This window comes from Embiotoca jacksoni, unplaced genomic scaffold (assembly GCF_022577435.1).
Source record: "Embiotoca jacksoni isolate LCO1_2020_lvr unplaced genomic scaffold, fEmbJac1.0.p SCAF_96, whole genome shotgun sequence".
In the NCBI taxonomy this organism is placed as follows: Eukaryota; Metazoa; Chordata; class Actinopteri; family Embiotocidae; genus Embiotoca; species Embiotoca jacksoni.
The window spans coordinates 335,198-362,079 of record NW_027185454.1 but is presented as its reverse complement, the minus strand read 5'-3'; the positions used below and the strand labels follow the sequence as shown (position 1 = coordinate 362,079).

Below are 26,882 nucleotides of genomic sequence, written 5' to 3'. Positions count from 1 at the left end.
TGTGTGCTGCAGGCAAGACAGCATGGTTCAGTACAGCTCTGGAAATTACCATGAAGCATGCGTAAATAGTTACAACCCAGTCATCCATGTGGAGTTTAGGGATGTACTGTCTCTTGAGGATTAAGCTGAAACAGAGCATCGAATGTGACTGCTAAAAAAAGAGGAAGAGGGGATGCCCATGATGGCTGTTTAACACACATGCACACACACACACACACGTTTTTAATTATTACATTTTGATTGGGCGGCTTTTTAATATTACTTTCTAAATTAACACAGTTTCTTTTATCTGTGGGCAAAAGCTGTTTCAACATGAATGTATGTGAGTCTGTGAATATTGCCTAATACGTCTTCAAACTGTGGTTTAATCTCCCTAAATGTTATTTTTCTGGAGTTTACAAGGTTACCTTAACTTACCCTCAGACATGTGACTTCCAGTCTCATGCAACTTACCCAGATTCTTACCAGAAGCCACATCAGATACAGCTAATTAGGCACAGATAGTCTCACAGTGTGTGTCACAGAGCGAGAGAGACAGAGAGAGAGAGAGAGATGAAGGAAGAGAGCATGAGTGAGAGAGTGAAAGAGAAGGAGGAGTGACAGAAAGGGAAAGAAAAGAGGGAAGAAAGAGACTCATTACTCATTAAGTGGCAAGCCAACTTCTCTGCACTTGTTCCGCTACAAAGACTCTCTCTCACACACACACCTATACACCATACACACACAGGCAAAAACACAAAGCAGAAGTGGACAAAGACCCACAGTTTCAGTCGCCGCGGTTGGCTATGGCTCAGGGCTCTGACAGCAATGACACAAGTTACAAGTCGCCATCACCTGGAAGCAGACCGGTAAGTGTGCACGCTCATTTACTCTTTCGTTTAGTTCGCCTTACTTTTGCCTGAAGATCTACAGATGTACTCGGAGGTACATTTGAAATCAAAACAGTGTGAATTAAAAACTACCTATTTCTTCTAAATCTTTGCTTGAATGCTTTGTGTCATGCTTATTTTGTAGGCAGCAGGATCGCCACAGTCACTCTTTCTGTACTTGTGGGCTCCTTTCACAGTTCCTTCAGTGTTTCACACGCACACATGGGCCGGAGGCATGAGTCGCTTCAAGTGTAGGCATTTGTGAATTGCAAAAAAAAAAAAAAAAATTCAGCACTTGCCAATGTAGTGGGAAATTCTTTGTTTTTGCAAGTTCTCAAACTGTGAATGATTTCAGGAACAGTCACCATGTAAAATACAGCATGTTCTGTGCATTTCTGTGCATGTGAGACACCACTCATCATCTTCAGTGCTGCCTGGTGTTCACATGTGCCAGCCTCTAGTCTTGCACACTCTTTCAAATTCAAGCGACATGTTATATATAAGGTGTAAACATAACTTTGCTTTTGTGATGTTATTTTAGTTCATTGAACCAGCAGTTGTTTTTAAGTGACGCTTCAACAAACTTGTTAGAAGGCATTAGATAAATAATTAGTTATATCTTTGATGTACAACTGACTCAGCATTTTGAAATGGATTAGTTATTGTGATACCAAGAAAATCGAGTGTTCAGGACATGAAACAGGGTGTGCGTTATGCCTAACCGATGACTCAGCCACTCCCAGACCCTGCCCTTCGAAGTTAAGCCCATCTTCTTTCAAACTGTCATTAAAACAGACAACACTTCCATTCTGCCACGTAATCCCGCCAGCCAGTAAGAGCCGGTGACACAAACTTCTGCGCTGATCCTGACCACCGAGCTTCTTTTGACATTTTTCAGGTTTCGAAAATCTCCATGTGCCGTTCATGTCACTTGATGTTTATGTCACTGAACATACATTAACACACATGGTATTTGTGTTTTCTTAGAGCTCCTCTGATGATGCAAAGAAGGTGATGCGGAGGGAGAAAAACCGGATTGCTGCTCAGAAGAGCCGGATGAGACAAACTCAGAAGGCTGACAGCCTTCACGTGGTGAGGACGTCTTTCTTTGCAATGAACAGATGCAAGCAAAAATAGGAGGTTTTATTGTGAAGCCATGCCTGTTGTGCAAGTGACAAATGAGGTCATGTATATCAGTTACACGTTGAGGGTTGCTATTTAGATGTGAGGTGAAAAACGTGGATTTAAACAGAAGATATGTCAAAGTTGTCCTCTCAGTGTATTGCTATGATTAATGATTAAAGAGCATGGATGTTTGTGTAGCCTTCAGGCCGTGCCAACTAAACAATTTCCAATCTAACTTCATGATACATGGACATGAACTGTCTGCAATGCTTTCGTGAAGGCTCTGGTAGTGGGGCTGTGCTATATTTACAAAATGTTACCTGACCATGTGGCGATGTGTCATGGCTTCTGTTGGGCTGCACACTTGGACTGCTCTGCGTGTTTGCAGAAGCCTCAGGAATAAATTAGCACGTGTGGGCAATCACTCTCTTTTTGCAGTGGAATCCAGCGCCAGGGACTGCAGCGCTGAGGGTGATGACAGGCGTGTGCTCGGGCTCGCCTCTTTGTTCAGTGTTCCCTTTATTTTTGATCCTGTAGAACTCGTTTCATGCGATAATTGGTGATCAGTGTAGGAGATCATGCTGTCATATCAGCCTGATTGGCAGGGTCAGGTATTTCTGCAGTTAAAATAATGCAGAAGTTACCCAGCCATGTGCAGACAGCAGGTCTGCAAACACAACATGAAGAGCAATTTGCTGAGCACTTACAATAACTCTACTTGCTGTCAACTCACACTTAAACACATTGACCACACATCCACTCTCCATGTGACTTCCTTGTTCAACAAAAGTTTTGTGCAGTGTTGTACCACAATGTTTCTGTTAACCTTATCAGACCAACTGAGGAGATTTTGACCTTCATAAGCATTGTCGGCAGTGGTAGATTAGATCCTGTGCAACTGATCTGAAAATCTTCAGTGAAATCTATTACCGATCTCTTTAAAGCTTGTCAGAGTCGCAGAGAACACCAGCGGACCACAGAAAATATTTCTGTGGTTGTTCTTTCATCGTCTTTAGTAGACAAACAGGAAGGTGAATTTTCCCTCTCTGACACTGTGGCTTGTTTCCTGTTTCTTCAGTAGTAATTTTTTTCTTCTGTGAAAAATAAGCTTGAATGTTAAACATCGTGGGCAGGAAAGGAGAAAAAGGCAGTCACTTCTTGTAAAGCGCTGATAGCAGTGGGCTGTGTTTGCCTGTGACGCAAGAACAGGGGTTTGCCCAGAGCTTGTATGACAGTAAAGGACCCACAGCTCAGCATTATGATCTTTCGGCCATGGTGAGATGACCTTTTCATCGCTAAAGTGGAAGATTTCTCACCTTCTGTTCCCACACAAAAATGAAAAAATTGTGTCAACCTCTGACGTACAATTTGCTCTACTTCAAGTAGAAAATGCACTTTGCTTCAACTTGTTTTGGAAAATGTAGCACCCAAAATGGTACAATGGCAACTTTTCAGATTGTGGTACTGCTGCAGGCAGTTTCTATTAAACAATACCTGTGTTTGCACCGTTTCTTCAAACTTTTGCAACACCTTTTTATACTTTATAGAAAAGTAATGCCCGCCGCAGGCGCTTGATATGTGTAAAACCAACTCCCAAGCAAAGTCTTCATTCACTTCAATGTGAAAGGAAAGACTATTACAGTGAAAACAAGCAACTATAAATACAAAATAAATGCAGTATACCACTGTTTTAGCCCATTTAACAACATTACTTGTTATGACATTACTTCCATCTATTTTCCAAAGAGAAACCCACTTTTTTAACATCAAATTTCCTCGAAGGACCAGCTTTCATGTAGTTTTTGCTTCGACTTGAAATAGGCAATCTGTCACAATGATTTCCAACTTATTGTTGAATTATTATTGTCTTAAACGGAGTATATGATACAACCACAGATGACCTACCTACATGGTGAAGGACCCACCTATAAATAAATAGTTCAAAGTGAAGTTCGTGGCTCTGTGACATGGAACTTAACCACAGTCATGCTTTGAGCTACCATGCTCACAGCTGTAAAGCTAAGACAGGTTTTTACCATATTTACCATGTTAGATATCTTAAAAGATAACTTTTGCTTATTGGCACTAACCACATGCTTTTTGGACCACATATAATCTGTTATGGTTTGGTAAATGTCAGGGTTAGGATAGGCCCTACTTTGACCACCAAGATGTGTCATTAAATCACTAAAACATTCCAAAACATCTGGACAGAAACCTGATTTAAGTTTGTCTCTTCATTGATGAGAGTAGAAAACTATCCTTTTGATGTTTTCCAATCTGATGATAATAAAAAAAAACACTTCTATGTCTGTAATAAATGACATCTCACATTTCCTGTCTGTCCCTGTGTGTCTGCAGGAGAGCGAGAACCTGGAGAAGGAGAACGCTGCCCTGAGGAAGGAGGTGAAGCAGCTGACAGAGGAGGCCAAGTACCTTTCATCCCTGCTGAGCAGCCATGAGCCTCTGTGCACCGGCCTGGCTCCTCAGACCCCTGAGCTCCTGTACCCTCCTCATCACAGCAGCTACCACCACCAGCACATCGCTGTACCACACTACCAGCACTGACCTGACCGACTACTGAAGAAAAGATGACTGACCTCAATGGACTTAAAGACTGACAGGAGATGTGTCTATAAATGTTAACCATCGTTGAAACCTGATCGTGGAGTGACACGATGTCTGCCAAACAATGAGAGTGTGGAACCCAAGCTGTGACAAGCAGTATTGAAAACTATTTATTTTGTTTCTGCTCATCTCTTTTGCTTTTCTGATTAATATCAGTGATCTGTATGTGAACTTAAAATAGCTTGGTAAGTTGAATTATCAACCAGTCTATGTTTACATTGGAAGAAAACAACGACCTGCGTATGTTCAGGTGACTCAGGCGATATTTTTGTAAATGGCTTATTTCTAGTGTCATGGAGAGCACCTGTCACCCTGTCATGTTTTGTGTTTCTTGTGTTTTAGCGTGTGAAATTTTGATCGACAATGCTCAGGAGCTGTTGACAGATTTGATTGTGGACAAAGAGAATGTAAAGTCAAGATCCCAAAAAAGAAATGGCTGGCAGTGGAGGAGGAATGGGCATTCGATAGGTCTGGACTTGTGTACTAGTGACAAAGCAGACGTGTGAGAACACCCAGCAGATATATTTATTAAATGTGATGCCTTTTGGATGATTTGTTGTGACCTCCAGGAGGGTTGTTATTCTTGCCTTCAAGCACTACTTTACTTTTCCTCTGCAGCAGTGTGTGTGAAGTCTGCAATGGCGCTGACAACAGGAACATGTGACAAACCACAAATTGCATGTTTTATTTCTCTTCTGAGGTAGATGGCACTGTTCACCACTATTGAAGGGGAAGTTACAGTAGCTTATAGGCTATGAAAATGCATACACAAATCACGTATTTACTGCCACGTGGGGCAATGAATTAAGTTTTGTCTTAAGTAACAAGTGAGGCTTTTATTTAGCCTCGAATAACCCCCCCCCCCCCCCCCCCCAAAAAAAAAAAAAAGAAATTACCTATTATCTGCAATATTTTTTAGACGAAGAAGTAACTTTAAAGTTGTTATTATGGCTATATTTTATAACTGTCATCCTAATAATATAACAGAGTTGTAGTCGCGCACATTTACGTACGTTACTGACTACCTGTCAGATATTTCGGTATACGGCCGGTCTAGTTACCACAAAAACCAGTTTGTGAAAGAAACTCCGCCCTTTCAGCCTGAGTTGACCGACTTCTTTCAAGATCCCAAAGCGGTTTTTGATTTGGTCCGGGTGGAGGGTCACAGCAGGCGCTCCTACACGTGTTTACACTCGGAAAACTCGACCTCCAATAACTATATATTTGACTGATGAAATGATCTGTATCTGTAACTCTTAACCTGTTCCTACTGTGAGCGTTCAATTCGACTTCCTTCAACCCGGCGAGGAAATGAATTAATGGACCTGAGGCAGCCGCTCAAACTGGAAGTCGTAGCGTCTGTTCTAGTTCTTGCTTAACCATTTCAGATGAACAGACTGGAGATTTGAAACATAACGTTAGAACTGAGCTGCTGCTTGTTGCTGAAAACAGGAAGTCGTAGGACTGTCTGACGCTTAAGTGACACTTTTGGAAAGTACTGAATGTACCTCCATGAAACGGGGCGTTTGACTTGAGTTTACTGTAGTTTTACCAACTGTAGTTAGTTAAGCTTATACTCCATGAGTATATTGAGAAGACCCGGTGAATATGAGCGAGAAACAAGCGTTAGAAGATACTAATGTAAGCGAGGATCAAAGTAAGGAAGACTTGGAGAACCATGTCAAGCCAGAGGTGGGTGACGCGGACAAGTGCGCCGACGATCTGAGTCCGCAGGACGGTCATGAAGTGGTGCAACCCACCCATCTGTACAAGCGGCGCTGGATGATTGTTCTCCTGTTCAGCTCTTATTCCCTGTGCAACTCCTTCCAATGGATACAGTACGGCATCATCGGCAACATTTTCATGAATTTCTACAAGGTGAACAGCTTCACCATAGACTGGATGTCTATGATCTACATGCTTTCATACATTCCCTTCATCTTCCCGGTGACCTGGCTGCTCGACAAGAAGGGGCTCCGGGTCATCGCGCTCGTGGCCACAGCGCTCAACTGTGCCGGGACGTGGATCAAAGTGGCCAGCGTTAAACCTAACCTGTTCGCCGTTACCTTTCTGGGACAGTTCTCCTGCTCGTGCGCGCAAGTGTTCATCCTCGGGATGCCTTCTAGGATCGCGTCCGTGTGGTTTGGCTCAGAGGAGGTGTCCACCGCCTGCTCCATCGGAGTCTTTGGGAATCAGGTAGGCTGTGATAAAAAAAAAAAAGACCGTCTTCTAGTTATTAAGTAGGTCGAAATAACTGTTCACTTACTTGGTCACTGATTAGGCTGATATGCAGTGGCTCCACTAATCACTTGGACATTCCCCTCATATGTTTGGCAAGTTTGCGTAATTAAGCACGTTCAAGAGACCTCAGTGGATTTCTTGTGCACAACACTTCGTGCACGACACTTCGTGCTGGGGATGTGGAAGACAGTGGCAGCAATACACACTCAACTCAAATGCAAGAAGAAACATACATTTATCTAAATGTGCCTTAATTTATTTCCAACTTTATAATGACGCATGGAGAAAAAAAACAGTTTCTCATATCATGCATATAGACTACAGCGCTCATTAAAGCTGACCTCTACAAAATGAACTCTGTGAGCTTTTGGCATTCATTACCAGCAGACACAGACAAACCTCCATTTAATAGAAAAGGCTCACATTTGTAGAAAACAAGTTCTCTTTTAAATATACCCTCAGGTCAGTGCTCCTAGTTCCTAGCTCTAGTTAAAATTAGACAGCAAACACAAAAAAAAGTAATGCACAGGACTGTATAAATAAGTTGTTTGAAAGTTACAAGCTATATAAAAGGGGAAAATTGGTACAAATTACCAAACAGAATAGAGGGAGAGACGATTAGTCTGTATTGAAGAGATTAAAAAAAAAATGGGGAAATAATAAACAGTTTGACAAGATCAGAGCATGCACAGGCAGTGTGGAATACAAAGACAAAATTATGTCCCTCTAATTTATGCCATTTTTTAAAGTGCTATAAAGTGAAAAGGTGTCTTGAATCTGTGAGCCGCTTTCAAAGCTTCTGTTCCACAGATTCTGGTCTTGGCACAGGCAACACCTAAAAAGATTCAGAAAGATTACACGATTTAGAAACACTGATGCATTGTGCAATAAAACAAGGACAGAATCACGATGTGTGTTCATAAACTAGCAGTTACTTTACTTAGTGGCATGATGCAGACATAGAGGCTATAACAGAAGGCAAAACTGCTACAGACACATTAGGTAAGACCTATATTACTGCTGTTAAAAACAATTGAAAGCCAAACATACAGTCAGAATGACATTGTTTGTAATGTGACCAGTTATTACATATTAAACACGCAGTACTGTTGGTCATCAACTTGTTTTGTAGATTCCTGTTTGGATCCCCTCATATAAACAACAATCTTCCCATTATGAATCACATTTAGTTTTTATGACAATGCACCCTCATAAAAAAACTGTCATTGTACTGTCTGTATAAATTAGTAGCTGCAGCATTTTAAAATTCACGTGGGCAGCAAAAAAAAGTAGACAAATGTGCAAAGATCAGCAGTATGCCATTGTTTGTGTAAGGCACATGTAGAGTTAACACTTAAAGTTTCTGAACAAACAACACTTGAGTCACCTTAACATCAACTGAAAGTAAATGTCACCGAAATGTCATCATTTAGCACTGGAAAAATATGCAGGAACTGGGCTTTTAGATACAGTTTAAATGAATAAGAACAAACAGTTGTAGAGTCTCTGGTTGACTGATGGCTTACAAATCGTAATATTTGTGAATTCAAATAGATTTAACTGTATTTAAACCTGCCCTGACAAAACTTCCTTCTCTCTATGACTTCAGATTACTGCACAGAGTCAGTGTACTTGAACAAATCAGCTCTTTCCTCTCAACATCAGAAGCCTTTTTCTATTACTTGTGTCTGAACTATGTGACAAACACCTTGCAGATTGAGCAGACCTCAGTTTTATTGTCATATTTTTTTATTTTTTCATTACATCCAAACTGCCTGCATCTCAGCGCATTTCCTCATATCACAACGTTCTATCTCAAATACATCAAATTGTACATGGCTTCATTTCTAATGTAATGTCTCTGCATTCACAGTATCTTCAAAGGCTGAGATAGCAGTTCATTTCAAGCATAGCTGCCACTGAAAAGTTGGATCTTTATAGATAACTTAAAGCAAAGTCTGTGTTAAGAAGTTTTACACAGCTTGCATGTAAAATGAGCACACAATATTCTATCATCCATCAGAGTACAGACTGGGTGAACAATAACAAATATTTGGAATTATTATCAAATGAGTTAGCTTTCACAAGGAATAGGATTAAATGGGTTATAGTTTAAATATAGAAATATGTCCCTTTTGGTTTTCTTGGGTCACCGTGATGTGGACAGTTGACTAAAGAAGCAATGCATGTCTGAGTTAGTAGGAGTGGTTTTGGTAGAATTGGAAGATTTCCTATATTAACATCACATGACAGGACTGAAGGTAATAAATATGTGGACATGGCATCAAGAGGCTCAATGCCATCATGTGCAGTGAGTTGTGAAGGGACCGAGGACACCACTAAGGCAATAGTAACTCCAGCTGCGCTCACTCTCTGGCTTTTTTAAAAATTTTTTTTATAAATAACAAGCAGTTTGCACACAGGAGAGCGAGCTGTTAGGACAAACCTTCGAAATCCTAAGACCTCTCGACTCGCACGTCCCAGGGGCCCGTTTTAAGGACAGTTCAAATGCCACAAAACAATACTTTGAATGACAACCATGCAAATTCTGAACTCAGTGGTGAAGAATGGCCACAGTTCAAGGCTGCAAAAAATCGCACTCCGGGCCTCGCTTCGCTGCAGTGGAGTCCAGGGCCTTTAGGCAGAGCCGTGTCCACTGGGTCACGATTAGACATCCAGGCTTTGGGCGACCAGGCAGAACTGACACCAAAGTTTAAGACCAAGCTTTATCGTCGTCGCTGGTTCATGCTGTTTCTCTTCAGCGGCGTCTCAGCCAGCAACGCCTTCATGTGGCTCCAGTATGGCATCATTAGCAACATATTCATGCGCTTCTACAACATTGACTCTCTGGCTATCGACTGGTTGGCCATGATCTACCTGCTCACTTACATTCCACTCATTCTGCCCGTCCTCTGGCTCCTGGACAACAGGGGCATCCGGGAAGTTGTTCTCGTCGGGGCAGCCTTTAACTGCATTGGCGCTTGGATAAAAATTGGCAGTGCAGGTCCCAATCTGTTCCCAGTCACCTTTTTTGGCCAGTTTGTGTGCTCAGTAGCCACAGTGTTTGTCCTCGGTATTCCCTCTTACCTGGCCTCGGTGTGGTTTGGAGAGAAAGAGGTCTCCACTGCTTGTTCCATAGGAGTTCTGGGAAACCAGGTTTGTCTGAAATATCTAATTGATCTGCATTTCATTTGCTTTCTGTTGCAGCAGGGTCTGTATGGTGAAGCAAGAGCTGTCTGTAGATTATGCAGGGCTGGACTGGATGCCAGAGTCACTCAAGGCTTCTAGTGTCTTGGTGTGAGTCCGGAGAAAATTGTGTTAACTGTTTGTTGAAAGCGTCTCATCATACTTAGTCTGTTTAGAGGTTTCAGTGTAAAAGTATCCGTTCCCGTTCATACATTTCTATGTTGAATCAGTCAGATGACACAGATGTTGATTTGGTAGTAATAAAAGAACCAAATGGTTGTCTGAGGTGCTTCTTTATTAAGCAAAAAGGTGCATCTTTTATGTTTTACTTGGTTTCAGAGGAGTACTAGCTTGTTTGAGAGGATTGGAAATTTAGATACATTTAAATGTATCAGTTCATAGTTTAAAATCTTTTGAAATCATTTATTGTATAGATAATATTTAACAAACAACATGTGAGGTAACTGTCTTTGTATAATGTACAACATGTAACACTGCTCTCATTCCCTTAATGTCAGCTGGGTCTTAAAGTTGTACCTCAAATTTACTGTTAAACCAAAAGCAAAGGAATAATGGTGAATGTCTGTAATATGCACTTGTCACAACAATTAGTCATATTTTTTTTAAATACACTTAGTGTTACACTATTCAGTTAAAATGTGCAGGTCTTGAGATGAAATGGTAAAAATGGAGTAAAAGCTTTGGAGTTGTATTATTTGGAGATGTATTATTACTTAAAAAACACTTTTGAACAATTTTTTCTCTTTAATTTGTGTTAAATGTGTTTATTATCGTACAGCTGGGTATCGCCATCGGGTTCCTCGTGCCTCCGATCCTGGTACCTAATGTGGATGACTTGGATGAGCTGGCTCATCACATCAGCGTTATGTTCTACATAACAGCAGGAGCGGCCACCGTACTCTTCATCCTTGTTGTCTTTGGTAAGATAAATGTAACATGCACATAAAGGGTCAGTCCACCCAAATCAAAACACTACTACTTTCTTAGTTATTGTGGTTTCTATCCATACAAGTGTTGGATTTATGAGACATCTCTGGAACTTCTACTATCACAAGTAAAATGTGCAACTCAAATTTTTATTTTTAAAATTGCCCTTGGACAATTTCTTTGACACAAAAATGTCCCAAAGAGTTATAGATCATTCAGTATCTCTCATATATTGTTCCATTGCTTTGTTCAGCACAAAAAAGACTCCATTCACCTCCATCATTTTGGAGTGGCAGCAGATATCACAAAACTTCAATAGATAGATCTGAAACTTTCATTACTTGAATTTATTGTAGTGTGAAACTAATATTTTTTTGTGAATGGATAAAGAGGCAAGTGGTCAAAGAAGCAGTCAAGTGAGTGACATTTCAGTAGTGTCACCACTGCAGTCTCTGAGCTTTTCCCACATGGTTCTCTAAAAAGATGTGTATTGTTTGGGCCTTTTTCTTCGTCAGGCCGATGGGAATTTTGTATTCAGTGGATCTACCCGATGATGGTTTTAATTTGAACCAGACTGTCACTCTGACAAGAAGCTCCATTCAGGGGACAAGAATAAGTGCTGACCTGCATGTTCGCACCAATACAAAACCTCCTCTGAGATGGAGAATGACAAAAAAAGATACTATCAAGTAAGGTCAGGAGAAATGTCGCAGCACACATAAGTGCTTCCACAAACTGAATTCAAAAGTATTATTTTGTAAAGTCAGTGTTAGTTAAAGCAAGAGAGAACCTATGGTCACAAAAGGACTCTACTCTTTGTGATAGAGGGAAATGCCGTGACCTGACACAAGAAACAGGATATGAGTTGTTTGGAAAATGCTTAGTCTTCTTTATATCTGCCAGCACAATGCATTTTGACTCTTTGTCTTGCTCGTCCAATTCCCTTATAGATTACCTCAAGAGTTTATATTTGACAGATGATTAGCACTTTAAATGTAGCACATTCATTTTTGTTTCATCCTATTTACATTGTTGAGTAAACCACATTCACATGCTGTGCAATTTACGCAGGAGGTGAATTAAGACAAGAGAAGTGTTCAGTCAGAAAATGGTTAAACATGTTGTAAGTAAGAGAACCATGAACACGCTGTTGTCCTGTTGGGGAAGAGGGAGGGTGGGGGCGCCCGTAAGTATTCTGCATTCCTAAACACAAAAGGATGCTTGTGAAGGCGTTTCCTAGTACTACCATGCACAAAATGTAGACTGAATATATACTGTGAGCGTTAGTTAGTGCTTTGACTGTAGTCTCCTGTTGTTGATAAAGCACCAACTTCAGCTCATGCTCTGCTCATGTGCCTGGTCGGACAATGTGTCATGTGTGGTTTGTTTTTTTTAATCTGACCTGTTTAATTGTGTGAGTTGCTTTTTCTTGTGACTCACTAAACTTTTTCAACATGATATTTCTCACCAAGAGTAACATGAGATGATTGATACCACTGTCTGTATGGTATGAGCAATATTTAGCTTTGCTTAGCTTTGCTAAAGACAGGGAACTGGTGTTATCTTAATTTAGCATCAAGACAGGGTACTACAGGGGTTATCTTATTTTAGTTTAAAGACAGGGGACAGGGATTATCTTTGTTTACCATAAAGATGGGCTCCTACTGGGGTTAGCGTATCTTAACATAAACACATGTAACATGGGCAACTGTAAACTCCCTCTGTACAAGGGTTAGAAACCCTATTTGCCTAGCAGTGCTTTCAATGCTCACTAATTAACTGATTATTTCTGGTTTGTTTACCTGCCCAAATACACTAATGACTAATGTGATGTAATTATCTGGTGAATTACTGTAATTTGTGAGCTATAACATATCAATTGGTTTAAAGGTGCCTGTAGTTAGTTTTTTTTATACAGCAGTTAAGTGTTTCTATTTGTTTCCCGCCCTTATGGTAATCTAAGCTGACTGCCTTCTGGTTTTATTTAATAACACACAGACTTGACAGTGGAATGAATCATCTCATGTTCTTTTAGCAAGAAAGAAAAGAGATATATTCTCAAATGATTATTTCAACACTAATTACTTGCAATCCTCATCCCAGTAGGCAGGTCTGTGTGACATGAGGGGACTTCTAATTTGAACAAGTTTTAGGGGCCAGAGGAGGTAAAACTGTGTAAACCTATATGTCACATTAAAAAGAAAAGAGTAGATAAACTCATAAAATATGAATAGAACCAAATATATTGTACGATGCTGATTCTTAACAAGACACTCAGACTTTCCTCCACTTTCAGGGTGGTACTCACGGAGGGATGTGGCTTTTGCTGCTCCTGGGCACTCCAATGAGATAATTCAACAGTTGGCCACGGTAGTTTCATGAAATGACACATATATACTCACACACTTAGCACACTCTCACGCATACATGCAAGATGCCATGTGTGAGGGTTGTCCTGCTGGCAGGGCCATCTGTGGCCTTGCAACAGGCCGGTGAGTCAGCGGGGCAGACAGAGTCCCAGGATGGAGCGATTTGCATAAACAGTGTACAAAGAGAGGTGAGAGAAGACGGTTGGCTGCTGCCTCTCTTTAAAGACAAAGTTAACCTCAGAGACAGTCTGCAGTGAGACGTGACTGAATAAGAGGAATCACAGAGAGAATTAACAATTTTACAAATATTCGGTTTAAATAATCTAACGTTTTTTTGAGTAAAACTTTGTGTCCCCTTTGTAAAACATGACCACACATGCACTAAAATGCCGTTGAGATCCTGCTGTAATTTAAATGACCTGTCTTCCAGTGGTAGAGCAGCTGTGCGGGTCATTTTCTTGGATCAATGAGAGCTGGTTACTGTACACAGACCCTTGGGTCAGATTCGTTGGGGGGGGGGGGAGAAAAGGCTAAGCTGGCTCGACTCCAAGAAACACAAAGATAGACATCTGTGTTTCCCCATGAGGCCTGAGGACACGTGGTTCCACCCAGGAGAAAGGCTGACTGAAACATGTTACATCACAGCTATCATTTAAAACAATGACAGTCCTCAGGGCCACAAGCTGGCTGATGCTCAGTGGGCCAATTAAGAGTAATCCAGTAAACCCTGTTTTCTGGTGAAAAATGGAGAAACTAAATAAGGAACCGTATGTTTTGTTGTTTTAGGTACTTAACCCAAAAGTTTTCCCCTGAATTTCGAAATTAAAACTTTTTTTTCACCATTTTTGTATCTTCTTGATCCAGTCTATCACTGAAGATATATGTTGCTTAAAATGAGTGAAACTCTACAGACTACACTGTTATTGTACATCATTTTGTACATAATTCGGCATGACTTATTGACTTTTATGAAATACTCCTACTAGTATGACTCGTATGAGTCATACATTCGTCATGCTATGTCTCATGGCTGAATCTACCCCTTCAACCGCACCTGTTGTTTTAATTTGTATTTTTGACTGTAGAGTTTGCTGATGTTTTACCATGTCTCCACATGTCAGTTTTCCAGGAACGTCCTGAACTTCCTCCGACGCAGGCCCAGGCCACAGCTCGGAGCATCCCACCAGAGCAGTACTCCTACATAGACTCCATCAAAAGACTGCTCCGTAACAGGCCCTTCATCCTCCTCATCATCACTTACGGTCAGTCATTATTTTTCTCTAAACTACCATCAAACTGTGTTACTGATCATTTTTATGATAGAATATTGTTATGTAAAAAGACTAAAGCAGCATGTTGATATTAAGTTATTATTTAGGTTTTGTTTTGACTTAAAGTTTTTTGTTATTAAGAGTGGAAGATGTTTATATATTAAATATACAGGATAAAACAAAAGGGGTGGATAAAATGAAAAATTCTTTAGTTTGAGTTCTCACAGTTACTATATAAATCAACCCGTCCAAACTGAAAATGGTCTCGACACTTTTGCCCTGCATAACATCAGTCAGTGATTCTCCAGGATAACAGCTTTTATTGCAGCATGGAAACTAATAACAGATTCCCAAGACAGACTCAAAACATTGGGTTTAAAGTGTAACGAGGTTTATCTTATCATTAAATCCCATAAAAATGCACAAAAGTGATTAGTTATAGTTAGTATAAAAATGAACAGCGATGATAGTAAATTTGTCCAGAGAGGTTCAAAGTTTGTTTATAGTCTGACAATGTTTAACAAATGTGACCCAATCATCAAAAACACTGAATGACGTGAAGGGAATCTGGAATATAAATTAGTTTCCACTAGACCTCCAATGATTAAGTAATTAATTCATCAATAGAAAAATAATTCTGAAGTAATTTATTAAATGCTAACTGACATTTAATTGTATAGAATCATCATATGCTGCTGCCCTGGTTTATTTCCAGGCAAATATTTCCAGTCATAGCAACAACAGCTGTGGGCAGTTGAAGGACGCATTTCAGCCTTGACCTTCCACTTGTCTTTTCATGTGACTGGAATTAGTGTTAAAACTAACAGTGTCTCTCTGTCCCTCTGTCGTCCTGCAAATGATTCAGTTCAGTTCACTTGAGTTTCAGATTTACCTGTTGCCGTCGCCTACTGTCCCGACGGCAACTGTCAGGGCAATCTGTCAGGTAAAACTGCAGGCTGCAGCCTCCACTTGTCCCTGCCTGTTAAAGAGAGCTGTAGCTGCTGGTCCTTAATGTCCAGCTATATTCAAGAAACATAGTCATGTACATTGTACAAGATACTACAAGAAAAAAAAAAAAATCACATTTATTGCTGTTTTACATCTTTATTACGGTAACATTTTTCTTAAATTGCATTGACGACTGTTTTAATGTTTAAAGCAATAGTGCAGTTTTATTTGAGCAGGTGAATATTTCTTCTATGACATTTATGTCTCAATTATTGACTTTTTTGTTGTTATAAAACACCATGCAGATTTATCCTTTTATAGAAATCCTTGGTGTAGGAAAGCTCTCTGTTTTGGAAACCAGCCTAATTAGGTTCATTAGACACAACTGAAAACCAAAAACCTTTGAATGCTCGAATCACAATATCTCATAATTCAGTTTATAAAGTTAACTCATTGCTTCCTTAGAAGTGTAAAGTTTCCTCAGATATTTTTCTCTTGTAGTTCTTCAGTGTGCTTACTTCATTTGAAAGTATTTTCCAAACCCCACAGGTCTGAACGTGGGTTGTTTCTATGCTGTTGGGACCCTGCTGAACCGCATGATCATCGAGCGTTACCCTGTAAGTCCTGCACACTGTGTCTCTGTGGCCCTGTTCGCACCTGGACTTAACACGCGTCCTGGGTGATCTGATCATAGGTGAACAACTCAAAGTATGTCGGTTCACAGCTGCCATTGAGTGTGTCCTCTTGATCGGATGTCACTTCCCTGCTCTTCATGCAAATAAACATCCTCATCATTTCCATTCGCGAAGACCAAAAACGTTGCAGTTTTTAACCAGCGAGAGGCTGCTGGGTGGAAGAATATGAAAAAGAAAAGGGATGTGCGTGAAAGATTACATACGGTACTTCTGTTCATGCACGGGGGTGTTCGTTGAGTGAGCGGTTGAGGACACATTAGCGTACACACTTGAAATGTGGTCTCAGCGATCGGATCTCAATGCATCTTGGGTGCATTCACAGCTGTACTTCCAGCTGTCCACTGGCGATTGGATCAACCAAGAAACATATTCATCTTAGGTGTGAACGAGGCCTTAATGGATAGCAAAGATTTGCACTTTTGCTTTTGTCTTTCTTCTGTAGTCATCCCCAACAATTTTCGTTCGATCCGTCTGACTTGCCTTCTTTGTGTTTTTAGGGAGAAGAGGTGAATGCAGGAAGGATTGGCCTTACCATTGTCATTGCGGGGATGGTCGGCTCCCTGATCTGTGGCATTTGGTTGGACAGAACTAAAACATACAAGTAAGGCAAATGTCAAACGAGGGAAAGCACATGAGCAGCATCAAACAGATGCACACAGGGGGAGATGGAGTCCTAGATCATGTGGAACAAAATTGAACAAAAACTGAACATTTTACGAGTGATGGCTTGATAATCGAAAGTTTGCAACTTTTTTTGTACTTGTGTTTTATCCATCCTTAAGCTACACAAGCTCCGCTCTTTTCTGTTTATTGTCTTTTCCCTTCTCAATTTGCTGTAGATCGTGTTTAGTGTTTATGTGTTGGCTGTTGGGTCTCTCTATCTGTTTATTCAGGTGCAGCATGCCGCTACAACTCTGTTCTTTGGCTCCCTGCCTCATGTGCTCTCGGGCTGTGTAGTGGCAGCAGTGTCCCCCCAATCACCCCACCCAACCACCTCCCCCCTGTGTTGTAGTTACAAGTGTATTGTTCTACAAATGGGGGGGGGGGGGGGAGGGGGGGGGGAGAGCAGACATGTTTGTATCCTACAGACCTGTTCAGTCTCACCTGGCTTTGTTGTCTAATCTACATATTGCCTCACATATTTTGACCCTGTTCACTCCTTGAGGTTCCTGTACCGGCTGTACTTTGAAAACAACCGATGTCATTTTTCAAAGGTTACCAAGCATGGCCTGGTACTAGTCTGACTGAAATGGGTGTGACATTTGTCATGCTTTCTTTCTGTTGGATCAAATTTGGTGGAGCTGCACATTTTTAGAGCAGGTTTAACAGGTTCAGCATTAGTGTTTACTCACTTACTGTTTTAAAACTGTTATTTACTCCAGTTTACAGTTTTGATTAGGGGAAAGTAAAAAATTTCATTTTTGCTGCAGTTTTTAAATCTCACTGGCCTGGTGATAAGGATGAGGGGACTTATTGTATTTCTAAAATCTCCCAAGTCTCTTATTTGCAGAGGCCGAGGTTGTTCCTTTTGGTCTCAGTGTTGCAGCTGTCGCTGCCTAATTTGGGGATATTTATTCAGATGGACATTTCAAAAAGAAGCCTCGGCCTTAAAGAGTTAAAAAGTCTTCTTGTCTTTCTTACATTACTCTGCAGTTCATCTGTTGATTTTAATATCAGTACAATCCTGTAAGATTACAATTATTTTGAGTGCTGTGTTATTACAGATTTATGTTGATTTTTAAAATCAGCAATGTGTTACCGTTTATTCTAAATGTGCGATTATTTCAATTCTCTTTTGGTCAGCGAACAATATTTACTAGACGATATATGATGACATTATGTTTTGTCTTTCAAATTTTTGTGTTTTTTTTCTCCAAACATGTGTCATATAATAATAATATTAATAATGAGTCACCAAGAACTGGTAATTAAGCAGTGATTTTAAATGTGTTATTTTGAGAAACCATGCTAATGAGCTGCTGGTGTGCTTTCATAAAAACAAAGACAATGCTGATAGAAGCACCATACTGGTGATACTGCACCACCAGCAATCAAAAACTGATTTAAATCTAAATCTATACATTTTCAAATCACTTGAGAAAGTACTATGGTCTGCTACAGTACATAATGTGAAGAGTTTTTCCCCACGAATTTAAAATGTAGCAGTTTATCAGGATGATGATTATTGTGCTTGATGTTGCATATTATTCCTGCGTTTTTCCAGACAGACTACCCTCGCAGTTTACTTCATGTCCTTGGTGGGGATGATAGTCTACACTGCCACACTCAATCTGGGACACCTCTGGGTGGTTTTCATCACCGCTGGATCTCTCGGGTATTATTTTATTAATTCCTTTTGTTAACATATACACATACTGTTTTTTGTTCATGTAGCTATATAATACTTGATTCAACTGAATGCTGTCACTCCAGGGACAGAAAAGCAAAATTACATCTATGTAAAGATGACCAATTTACAACCAAATCACCAACAATATTCTCCTTCAAGATGGATTGGATCCTAAGTGAGCAAGCTGCACTGGGCTATTTAATATTAAATTTAAAGACACTCCAATTTTGTGCACCACATTCCTGACGGAGAGGCTGTTTATTTCTCGTTAGTTAAAAATAAAATATAAGAAGCACAGTCGATAGAAAAGGATGTCAACTTTGTGCAGCCCACATCAGTAAATACTTTTGGTCCTTCCTTGAATTCAGTTATGTTAATTTCTCCAAGTGCAACACGTCTGTTGACATTTGGAATAATAATTTACAGAGATGTTCATGTCAACTTTGGATTGAAAAGCATTTCCTCAGCCTTTTTTCTGGAGTTTTAACCCTCGTGTTGTCCTTGGGTCAAAATGACCCGCAGCTGTGTTCAACCAAGTTCTATTTTATTTCTATATTTTTATATTTTTTGGGATCATTGGTCATCATTCTTTAAAGAAACCCTCACAGCCTCCTTGTCACCAATGATCCCAAAAAATATGAAAATAAAATAAAACTTGGTTGAACACAGCTGCAGGTCATTTTGACCAGAGGACAACACAAGGTTTAAACCATTGTAAAGTTTTTTGGTGTTCCAAAAATCAGCTATTTCTTAAAGAATGGACGTTATTGTGTCGAGCAGAGGTCTTCAACAGGGGGTCCGCGGCGGTACTGCAGGGGGTCGTGAAATCTTTGGTTGATTAGACAATTTTTCATATTTCTTTTATATTTTTTCCCCCCCAATTTTTTTCCCACAAATTTAAATGTCTTTAAATACACATTAACATGAATCCAACATATTGTAGCGAATGGATAAATGGAGGCAGAAGATGTTATCTTTCAGTCACACAGGAGCTCTCTCAAGCTGGGCGCCGGTTCACTCACAGCGCGAGACTAGCCTGGACCTGTCCCTCCAAACCTCCTGCACTCCTCCAGTTTAATATAAAACACAATTGTGCACAATATATACAGTAGGGGGTCCCTGCTCCATCTCTCTTATCAGTTTGGGGGTCCTTGGCCTGAAAAACGTTGAAGACCCCTGGTGTGGAGAAAGACCAACCGCAAGCTGAAGCATCATGTTTGCTGCTCTGTGTTCTTCTCTTAAAACATATTTAGAGGCAGAAGATGAGAAATGTGTCTGGTACACAGTATGCCGTCCTTCAGGCTGATGTGTTTTGCTACTGCTGCCATATTGTAAGTTTTTATTTGAGTTTCACTGGTTTTCACTTCAGTGGAAGGACAACATCCTGCTTTTAAAAAGTATCTGATGTCACGACTGATTTCAAAACCTGTTGTGCCTGTCTAACATCACCGGCGTCATTCAGCTAAAAACAAGGGTGCAAAGTTTTGAATTCCTTTAAGGTCAATCACATTTAATAGGTTCAAAGTGTTCATCCACTTGTCAGGTATTATGATGAGGGAGAGGCAAAACACATTATTAGACAGAGCCTGTGTCCTCTAATCCTGTACATGTTCAATCCAGGCTGTAATATTAAAGAAACATTAGTAACAGAAAGTTTGTCACGAAATGGAGCCGCAATAAAATGTGTGGTTCTATGTGATTAAGAGGTTTGTTTTCTGTGCGTCTTTGTGTTCCTCTGTGTGTGGGTCCAGGTTCTTCATGACGGGCTACCTACCACTGGGCTTTGAATTTGCAGTTGAATTGACGTACCCAGAGTCAGAGGGAACCTCCTCAGGACTCCTCAACTGTTCAGCACAGGTACAGATCAATCTGTACTTCTTGTACAGCCCAAATGAGCAATTCTCCTTTTTCCTGAACAATTGACTCATTATCAAAACAAGTTTCCTGGGAGGCCTAGATATATAGATATAGATATGTAGATCTATAGATATAGATATGTAGATATATAGATATAGATATGTAGATATATAGATATATTTAACAACACACAGTACACACAATACATTTGACATGAACAGTCTGAAGATTCCCATCAATGCAGCGTTCATGCCAGGGTAGACCTTAGTTCTTTATAGCCCTTAGCTGCTGAGGGATCAAAGTAGCTTTCGACAGTATTTGTTTTGCATCTTTCTTTTGTTGTGATCGTGAGGTTGCTTGTGTGTGTGTGCACGTGCGCTAACCCCACTTTTAATCCTGACTCTCCACACAGGTGTTTGGCATTATATTCACCATCAGCCAGGGGAAGATCATCGACAGATTTGGCACACTGGCAGGAAACATCTTCTTGTGTGTCTTTCTTCTAATAGGCACAGTAATAACAGGTAAGACCTTTCTGACTGTGACTAACATATCGTATGGAGTCATAACAAGCTGCTGTGTTTAAATCCCACACACAGGGATGCACGCAAATTGTCTTTGTCACTGCTTCTGTTATGAGTTCACTAATGTGGGAAAGGGTTGAATTCCAAGAATGTTACTGTGTGATTTGAAGGTCTTTCTCAGGGTTGAATGTTAAATGACGCAAAATAGAATATTTCCAATATCATTAGAAATTTGTTTTTAGTGTGTACTTCGCAGAAAATTTGGTCACCTCCTTACAGGAAGGCTGGAAGCAGCTCAGGGTTTAGAGTTGGTACAAATTCTTTCAATTCCTTGAAAGGGAAAAGACATTGTGAAACCGCAGGTATTGTCTTGTTCAGAAATGGATGTTTTTCATGAAGAAAAGCACAAAGCAGATGTTTCTTGAGAAACACTTAGAGGGCAGTAGCAGTAAACATTTGTTAACCATTAATTGAGTCAATAAAACTTTTGCACCACCAAGAACATAGTTAGCATACAGTTAGTGCAGCAGCTGCACAGCTGACCTACATACAGGAGGATTGTTTCACTGGTGTCAAAGGTGAGACTTCATGCGTCAGTTACTCCAAAGCCACTTAGATGTTTTTTGCATGGCCCATTGAGGGGTTTATGAGCAATGTTTCACTTTTTTTTAAATGACCTAGCCACCGAGGTGTTAAACGTTGAGCACACCAGAACAACATGACCCTTTAATGAGACTTTTCTGCTCACAAAGGTCAGCAGACTGACCCTACTATCTTTTGTAACTGACTCATTTAGCATTGAGACATAATGAGGGCTTCTTATTTTGGCAATTAACTCCCACATCTGATTTGTAGTATACATTCTTATGTGAAGCTACAGAAGTGCATAGAGGTGCCATCAAAATGCCTGTATTTGCTCTCTGTAATATATTTAGTTACTGTACAAAGGTTATAATTTGTTGTGAATCATTCTCCTTCTGTGGAAATTGAAGTTAATTATTAATGCAATGGATATCTTAGTCACACAATATTGTCTTTAGATTTGCATTCGTTGCCACACAATCTCTGGAAATATTTATCAAAATATATTATAAAATAGTGGAGCCACTATTAAAACTGAAATGTTTGCATAGGAGCCCCCTACTGAACAGTCACTATTATTACATCATGTCCCTTAACCACACTGTTCTTTAATCATTAACCTGCACATGCCTTTTATGTATACTTTATTAGGTACATCTGTTCAACTGCTCGTTAACGCAAATATCTAATCAGCCAATCACATGGCAGCAACTCAATGCATTTAGGCATGTAGACATGGTCAAGACAACCTGCTGCAGTTCAAACCGAGCATCAACCATGTCTGGGGTTTGCAGAGAATGGTCCGAAAAAGAGAAAATATCCAGTGAGCGGCAGATCTCTGGGCAAAAATGCCTTGTTGATGCCAGAAGTCAGAGGAGAACAGCCAGACTGGTTCCAGATGACAGAAAGGCAACAGTAAATCAAATAACCACTCGTTACAACCAAGGTATGCAGAAGACCATCTCTGAACGCACAACATGTCGAACCTTGAAGTAGACGGGCTCCAGCAGCAGAAGACCACTGGGTGCCACTCCTGTCAGCTAAGAACAGGAAACTGAGACTACAATTCGCACGGGCTCACCAAAATTGAACAATAGAAGATTGGAAAAACGTTGCCTGGTCTGATGAGTCTCCATTTCTGCTGCAACATTCAGATGGTCGGGTCAGAATTTGGGGTAAACAACATGAAAGCATGGATCCATCCTGCCTTGTATCAACTGTTCAGGCTGGTGGTGGTGGTGGTGTAATGGTGGGGGGGATATTTTCTTGGCACACTTTGGGCCCCTTAGTACCAATTGAGCATCGTTTAAACGCCTACTTGAGTATTGTTGCTGACCGTGTCCATCCCTTCATGACCACAGTGTACTATCTTCTGATGGCTACTTCCAGCAGCGTAACGCGCCATGTCACAAAGCTCAAATCATCTCAAACTGGTTTCTTGAACATGACAATGAGTTCACTGTATTCAAACGGCCTCCACAGTCTCCAGATCTCAATCCAATAGAGCACCTTTGGGATGTGGTGGAACGGGAGATTCGCATCTTGGATGTGCAGCCGACAAATATGCAGCAACTGCGTGATGCTATCATGTCAATATGGACCAAAATCTCTGAGGAATGTTTCCAGCACCTTGTTGAATCTATGCCAAGAAGAATTAAGGCAGTTTTGAAGGTAAAAGGGGGTCCAACCCCGTACTAGCAAGGCTAATAAAGTGGCCGGTAAGTGTATGTTTACAACACTAGGATGAACCTACAATACTATTTTTATCCTCCTTTTCCTTTGTAATAGAAAAGTTATCTATTGTTATGTCATGTAGGCTTTATCTGCTTTGTGTCTATATTTTCCTGCAGGTTTAATCAAATCGGATCTGCGGAGACAAAATGCAAACCTGCAGGCCAGGGCAGCCGTAAGTGTTGAAGCAACCTGAATGTGTGATGCTTTGTTTGTTTATATATATATATAAATAGGGCCATTTAATTGAAAACGTGTTGGCATGTCACAGTAGGAAAAGAACAATTGCAACTATATATGACTCAGATATATTAGATAATAATGTAATAATAATAATAAGACAAAAGGTGGTATACTGTCACTTAAACAGAGCAGCACCATCGCCTTCATGCTGTTAGTAACACTTGTGCCTTACTGTGACAAGTCAAAAGTCTGCTGTGACATGGACCCATGTGTTACTTGTCATAAGTTTGCATGGAAGGCACACAGCCAGCGATATGTGCATCATCTGCTGCACTAATTATCTAAACTAATACTCTGTGCTCCCAATTCTGTCTATTTTTTTGCTGTGATCAGTCAGCCTGCATGTTTGTACCAATTTTGCTTAAAAATATTGTTGAATCTAAAAGAATGCTTAGAGTGACCTGCTTATCGGTGGGTGTTTTCACCTGTCTCAGGTATATTGAAAAAGAAAGCATAAAACTGTTCCTTCATAACTATTGCCATGTGCCTGCTTAAAATAATTTCATAAGCAGGAATTCTTTATCAGAATTTAAATCAGGGTTGTGTATATGTATCAAGATGTATATCTTTAAAGCTTATTGAATTTGTCTGGATACTATCAGGAGTTAGTGCTTAATTGATGTGATTGCTTCTTGTTCTTAAGCCATTCTACCATCATATATTTCTTTCGATTTCTGGGTGTGTCTCCAAGCTCTGTGGTGAAGTTACTGATGAGTGCTCATCGGCAAATTTCTCCCATCTACGGCTAATATATTACCAAGTGCCTAAATTTTATAAACATGCCCCGGTCACACAAAGAAATAGTTTGACATCAGACAGCTTTCTGTTGGTGAGTTAGTTGAAACAGTCAATTCTGCTGACTCATCTGCTCATATGTCTTTTGGAAATAAAGCAAATACAGTAAATGTATTTCCCAAACATGTTGAATTAATCATTGACATTCAAGCATTCAAGCTGGGGTTGTTTTGACCTTAAGGATAAAATAAGTGACTTTAATCACCCATAAAATACAAACAAAAGAATGAAGTCAGTGGGGGAATTAAAAATCTGTCTAATAGATCAGATTCTGTTGAACTTCATCCCAGACTGCAGCTGCACACCTCTATCAACGTTAAACGAGAAGTGATCACTAGCTGTTGTTTTAGGCGGAGGGTCGGATGTCGGAACAAGACTACGGAGCCACAGCGCTAATCTCCCAGCCGCAGACTCCTCCTTCTCAAGCCTGATCAATCAATTTTTCTGCTCCCTTGCAAAAAAAAAAAAAAATCTTTTCAAATCTTAGCTCAACAAACAGATGCACAAAGGTAGGAGCACTGAGCAATCACCACACACTGGCACTAATCACCCACACCTGCTAATCACCCTCACTGTTCACCCTTTCTATTCTGCCTCTTTGTTACTGAAGATGAATATTCACACAATCAATAATGTGATTTTTTTTTTTGTTTGTTTGTTTGTTTCACAATGCCTGTTCAGTTTATGATATTCTTCAACAGCCTCAACAGCAATCTCAGCAATTTTGTGAAGTCAGCTGAGGTAATAATTAACCCCATCATGGCCCGTACACCGGAGGGTTTTCACAACACCTGGATGAGGGATTAAGCTGGGATTTTTCAGCCTTCCTGCTTTATTTAAGGCTTGGTTCATATTCATGAGTTACCGTGGAGATTTATTCTGTGCAACCAGCCTGCTCCAGACCAGGCTAACCGTCAGGTGTGATCAATCCTGGTGCCTTTCAATCAGCAGTCACTTTAATCAGAAACCATTTTCTTACAGTTACTCCATTCCTAATGTTAGTTGGCCCTTTTGCTTTACTTGTATACATCTGCAAATTTATGTTTACAAAAACTGCAGTTCATATTGTCGATATATATTCATGTTGTTGATGGACATTTTTATTGCAGTTGTTGAGATGATTAGCATTACGAGATGCTGAAAATCTGAGCAAAGCCACTATTTGCAGCTCTATCGGAAGTGTATATTTGGCAATAAAACAATGCTCTCCTTTCATCATCCTGTCATAGAAAAATGAATTTAAAAGAATTGACAGGTTCCCAAAAATTATATAAACATTCATACCCATGTGCGCATCTATGCGTTTGCGTGTGTACATGTTAACCCTTGTATTCGTGTACTCACACACGGACATCGCATTTACGCATATCGTGTTTACACGTGCATGTTTGTAGCGTATGTGCGTATCGCACGATGTCCGTGTGTGCGTGTATCATGTTTACGCATATTGGTTTGCGTACACGTGGGATTGCATAAAGGCAATGCATGGGAATGCGTCCTTTACAGAGACTGAAGACAACATTTGTGTTGAATTCATAAAACAGTTGAATTAACCACACCTCTTGATTGATAGGAACCCTCTGACTGCCTCGATGGAAGCCTGGATGTCCCGTCTGTCGTCAGAGAAGCCCAGTTTTAGACACACAGACATAAAAACCTCAAAAATGACTGACACCTCCCTGTTACAGTGGAAAGCACTAAGAATGAGGCCGCCTTTAGATACACTTGCCTTCTAAGAAGAGTTAGATGTACAATGTTGTGTAACAGCATGAACACTTAATTGACTGATCAGACGGGGGTTTTTTTCACATACTTTTTTTGAAGTATACATGAAATGCTCACACTAATCTAACTATAGATAAACCTAAGAAACATTTGTGCCTCATCAGTTTTATCTGGCTGTGTTTTTAAAGTCCAATGTTGATTATCTGTACACAAACACAATTGCCAAAATTAATCTACACTCACTTTGTCATTGCATCAACAGTTCTCCATGTAAATACATTGAGTATGATTTTATGATTAATTTTGGTAGAAGATCGTACAAGGTTTTCTAATCCATGGCAGTCGACAGTAAGGGACGAACAGGAAAAATATTAATGAACTATGAACTGTGTCATTGAATTTGTAACACTATTCATGTTTAATTATTTAACAAGAAATAAAACTTTTATAAACTTTCCTTTCTTCATTTTTTTGTGTGCTTAACGTTAGTATCTCATGTTTAAACTGCCATTTGAAAACAATTTCTCAATGTAAAATCATAATTTAAACTCAGATGCAAAACAGCTGTGCAGCAGTTTTAGGTTAGAAGTTTAAATTTGTGTTCATTGCACAACCAACAAGTAGACACCCCTAAATTCATTCTGCAGCATGACAGTGACTCTGAACATCCAGCCAGACTTGTAAAGAACTATCTTTAATGATAATACAGATCGGGATTCCTGCAACAGATGACATGACCCCCACAGAGTCCAACATCGTGAAGTCAGAATAAATAGACAGAGGGAATGTTGCAAA

General features: G+C 40.1%; 2 protein-coding genes across 4 annotated transcripts; both read left to right on the top strand.

The window, feature by feature from the left end:
* The first annotated feature begins 300 nt into the window (after positions 1 to 300).
* batf (basic leucine zipper transcription factor, ATF-like) lies at positions 301 to 5,174 on the top strand. The gene is made up of 3 exons (XM_069142058.1): positions 301 to 848; positions 1,857 to 1,961; positions 4,356 to 5,174. The coding sequence occupies exons 1-3, from the start codon at positions 786 to 788 to the stop codon at positions 4,560 to 4,562; spliced, it is 375 nt and encodes a 124-aa protein (XP_068998159.1). The 5' UTR covers positions 301 to 785; the 3' UTR covers positions 4,563 to 5,174.
* Positions 5,175 to 5,670: 496 nt separating this feature from the next.
* Positions 5,671 to 26,544, top strand: flvcr2b (FLVCR choline and putative heme transporter 2b). Of its 3 annotated transcripts, none has more exons than XM_069142038.1 (11): positions 5,671 to 6,818; positions 10,849 to 10,990; positions 14,488 to 14,628; positions 16,135 to 16,202; positions 16,778 to 16,881; positions 18,505 to 18,615; positions 20,382 to 20,487; positions 20,900 to 21,011; positions 23,444 to 23,499; positions 24,713 to 24,871; positions 25,936 to 26,544. In XM_069142038.1, exons 1-10 carry the CDS (start codon positions 6,231 to 6,233, stop codon positions 24,791 to 24,793), a joined length of 1,509 nt encoding a protein of 502 aa, XP_068998139.1. In that variant the 5' UTR covers positions 5,671 to 6,230; the 3' UTR covers positions 24,794 to 24,871; positions 25,936 to 26,544. The 3 variants fall into 3 exon arrangements, with proteins under 3 accessions (XP_068998139.1, XP_068998138.1, XP_068998137.1); XM_069142036.1 differs by lacking the exon at positions 5,671 to 6,818 and adding an exon at positions 9,181 to 10,019; XM_069142037.1 differs by lacking the exons at positions 5,671 to 6,818; positions 24,713 to 24,871 and adding an exon at positions 9,180 to 10,019.
* Positions 26,545 to 26,882: the final 338 nt, after the last annotated feature.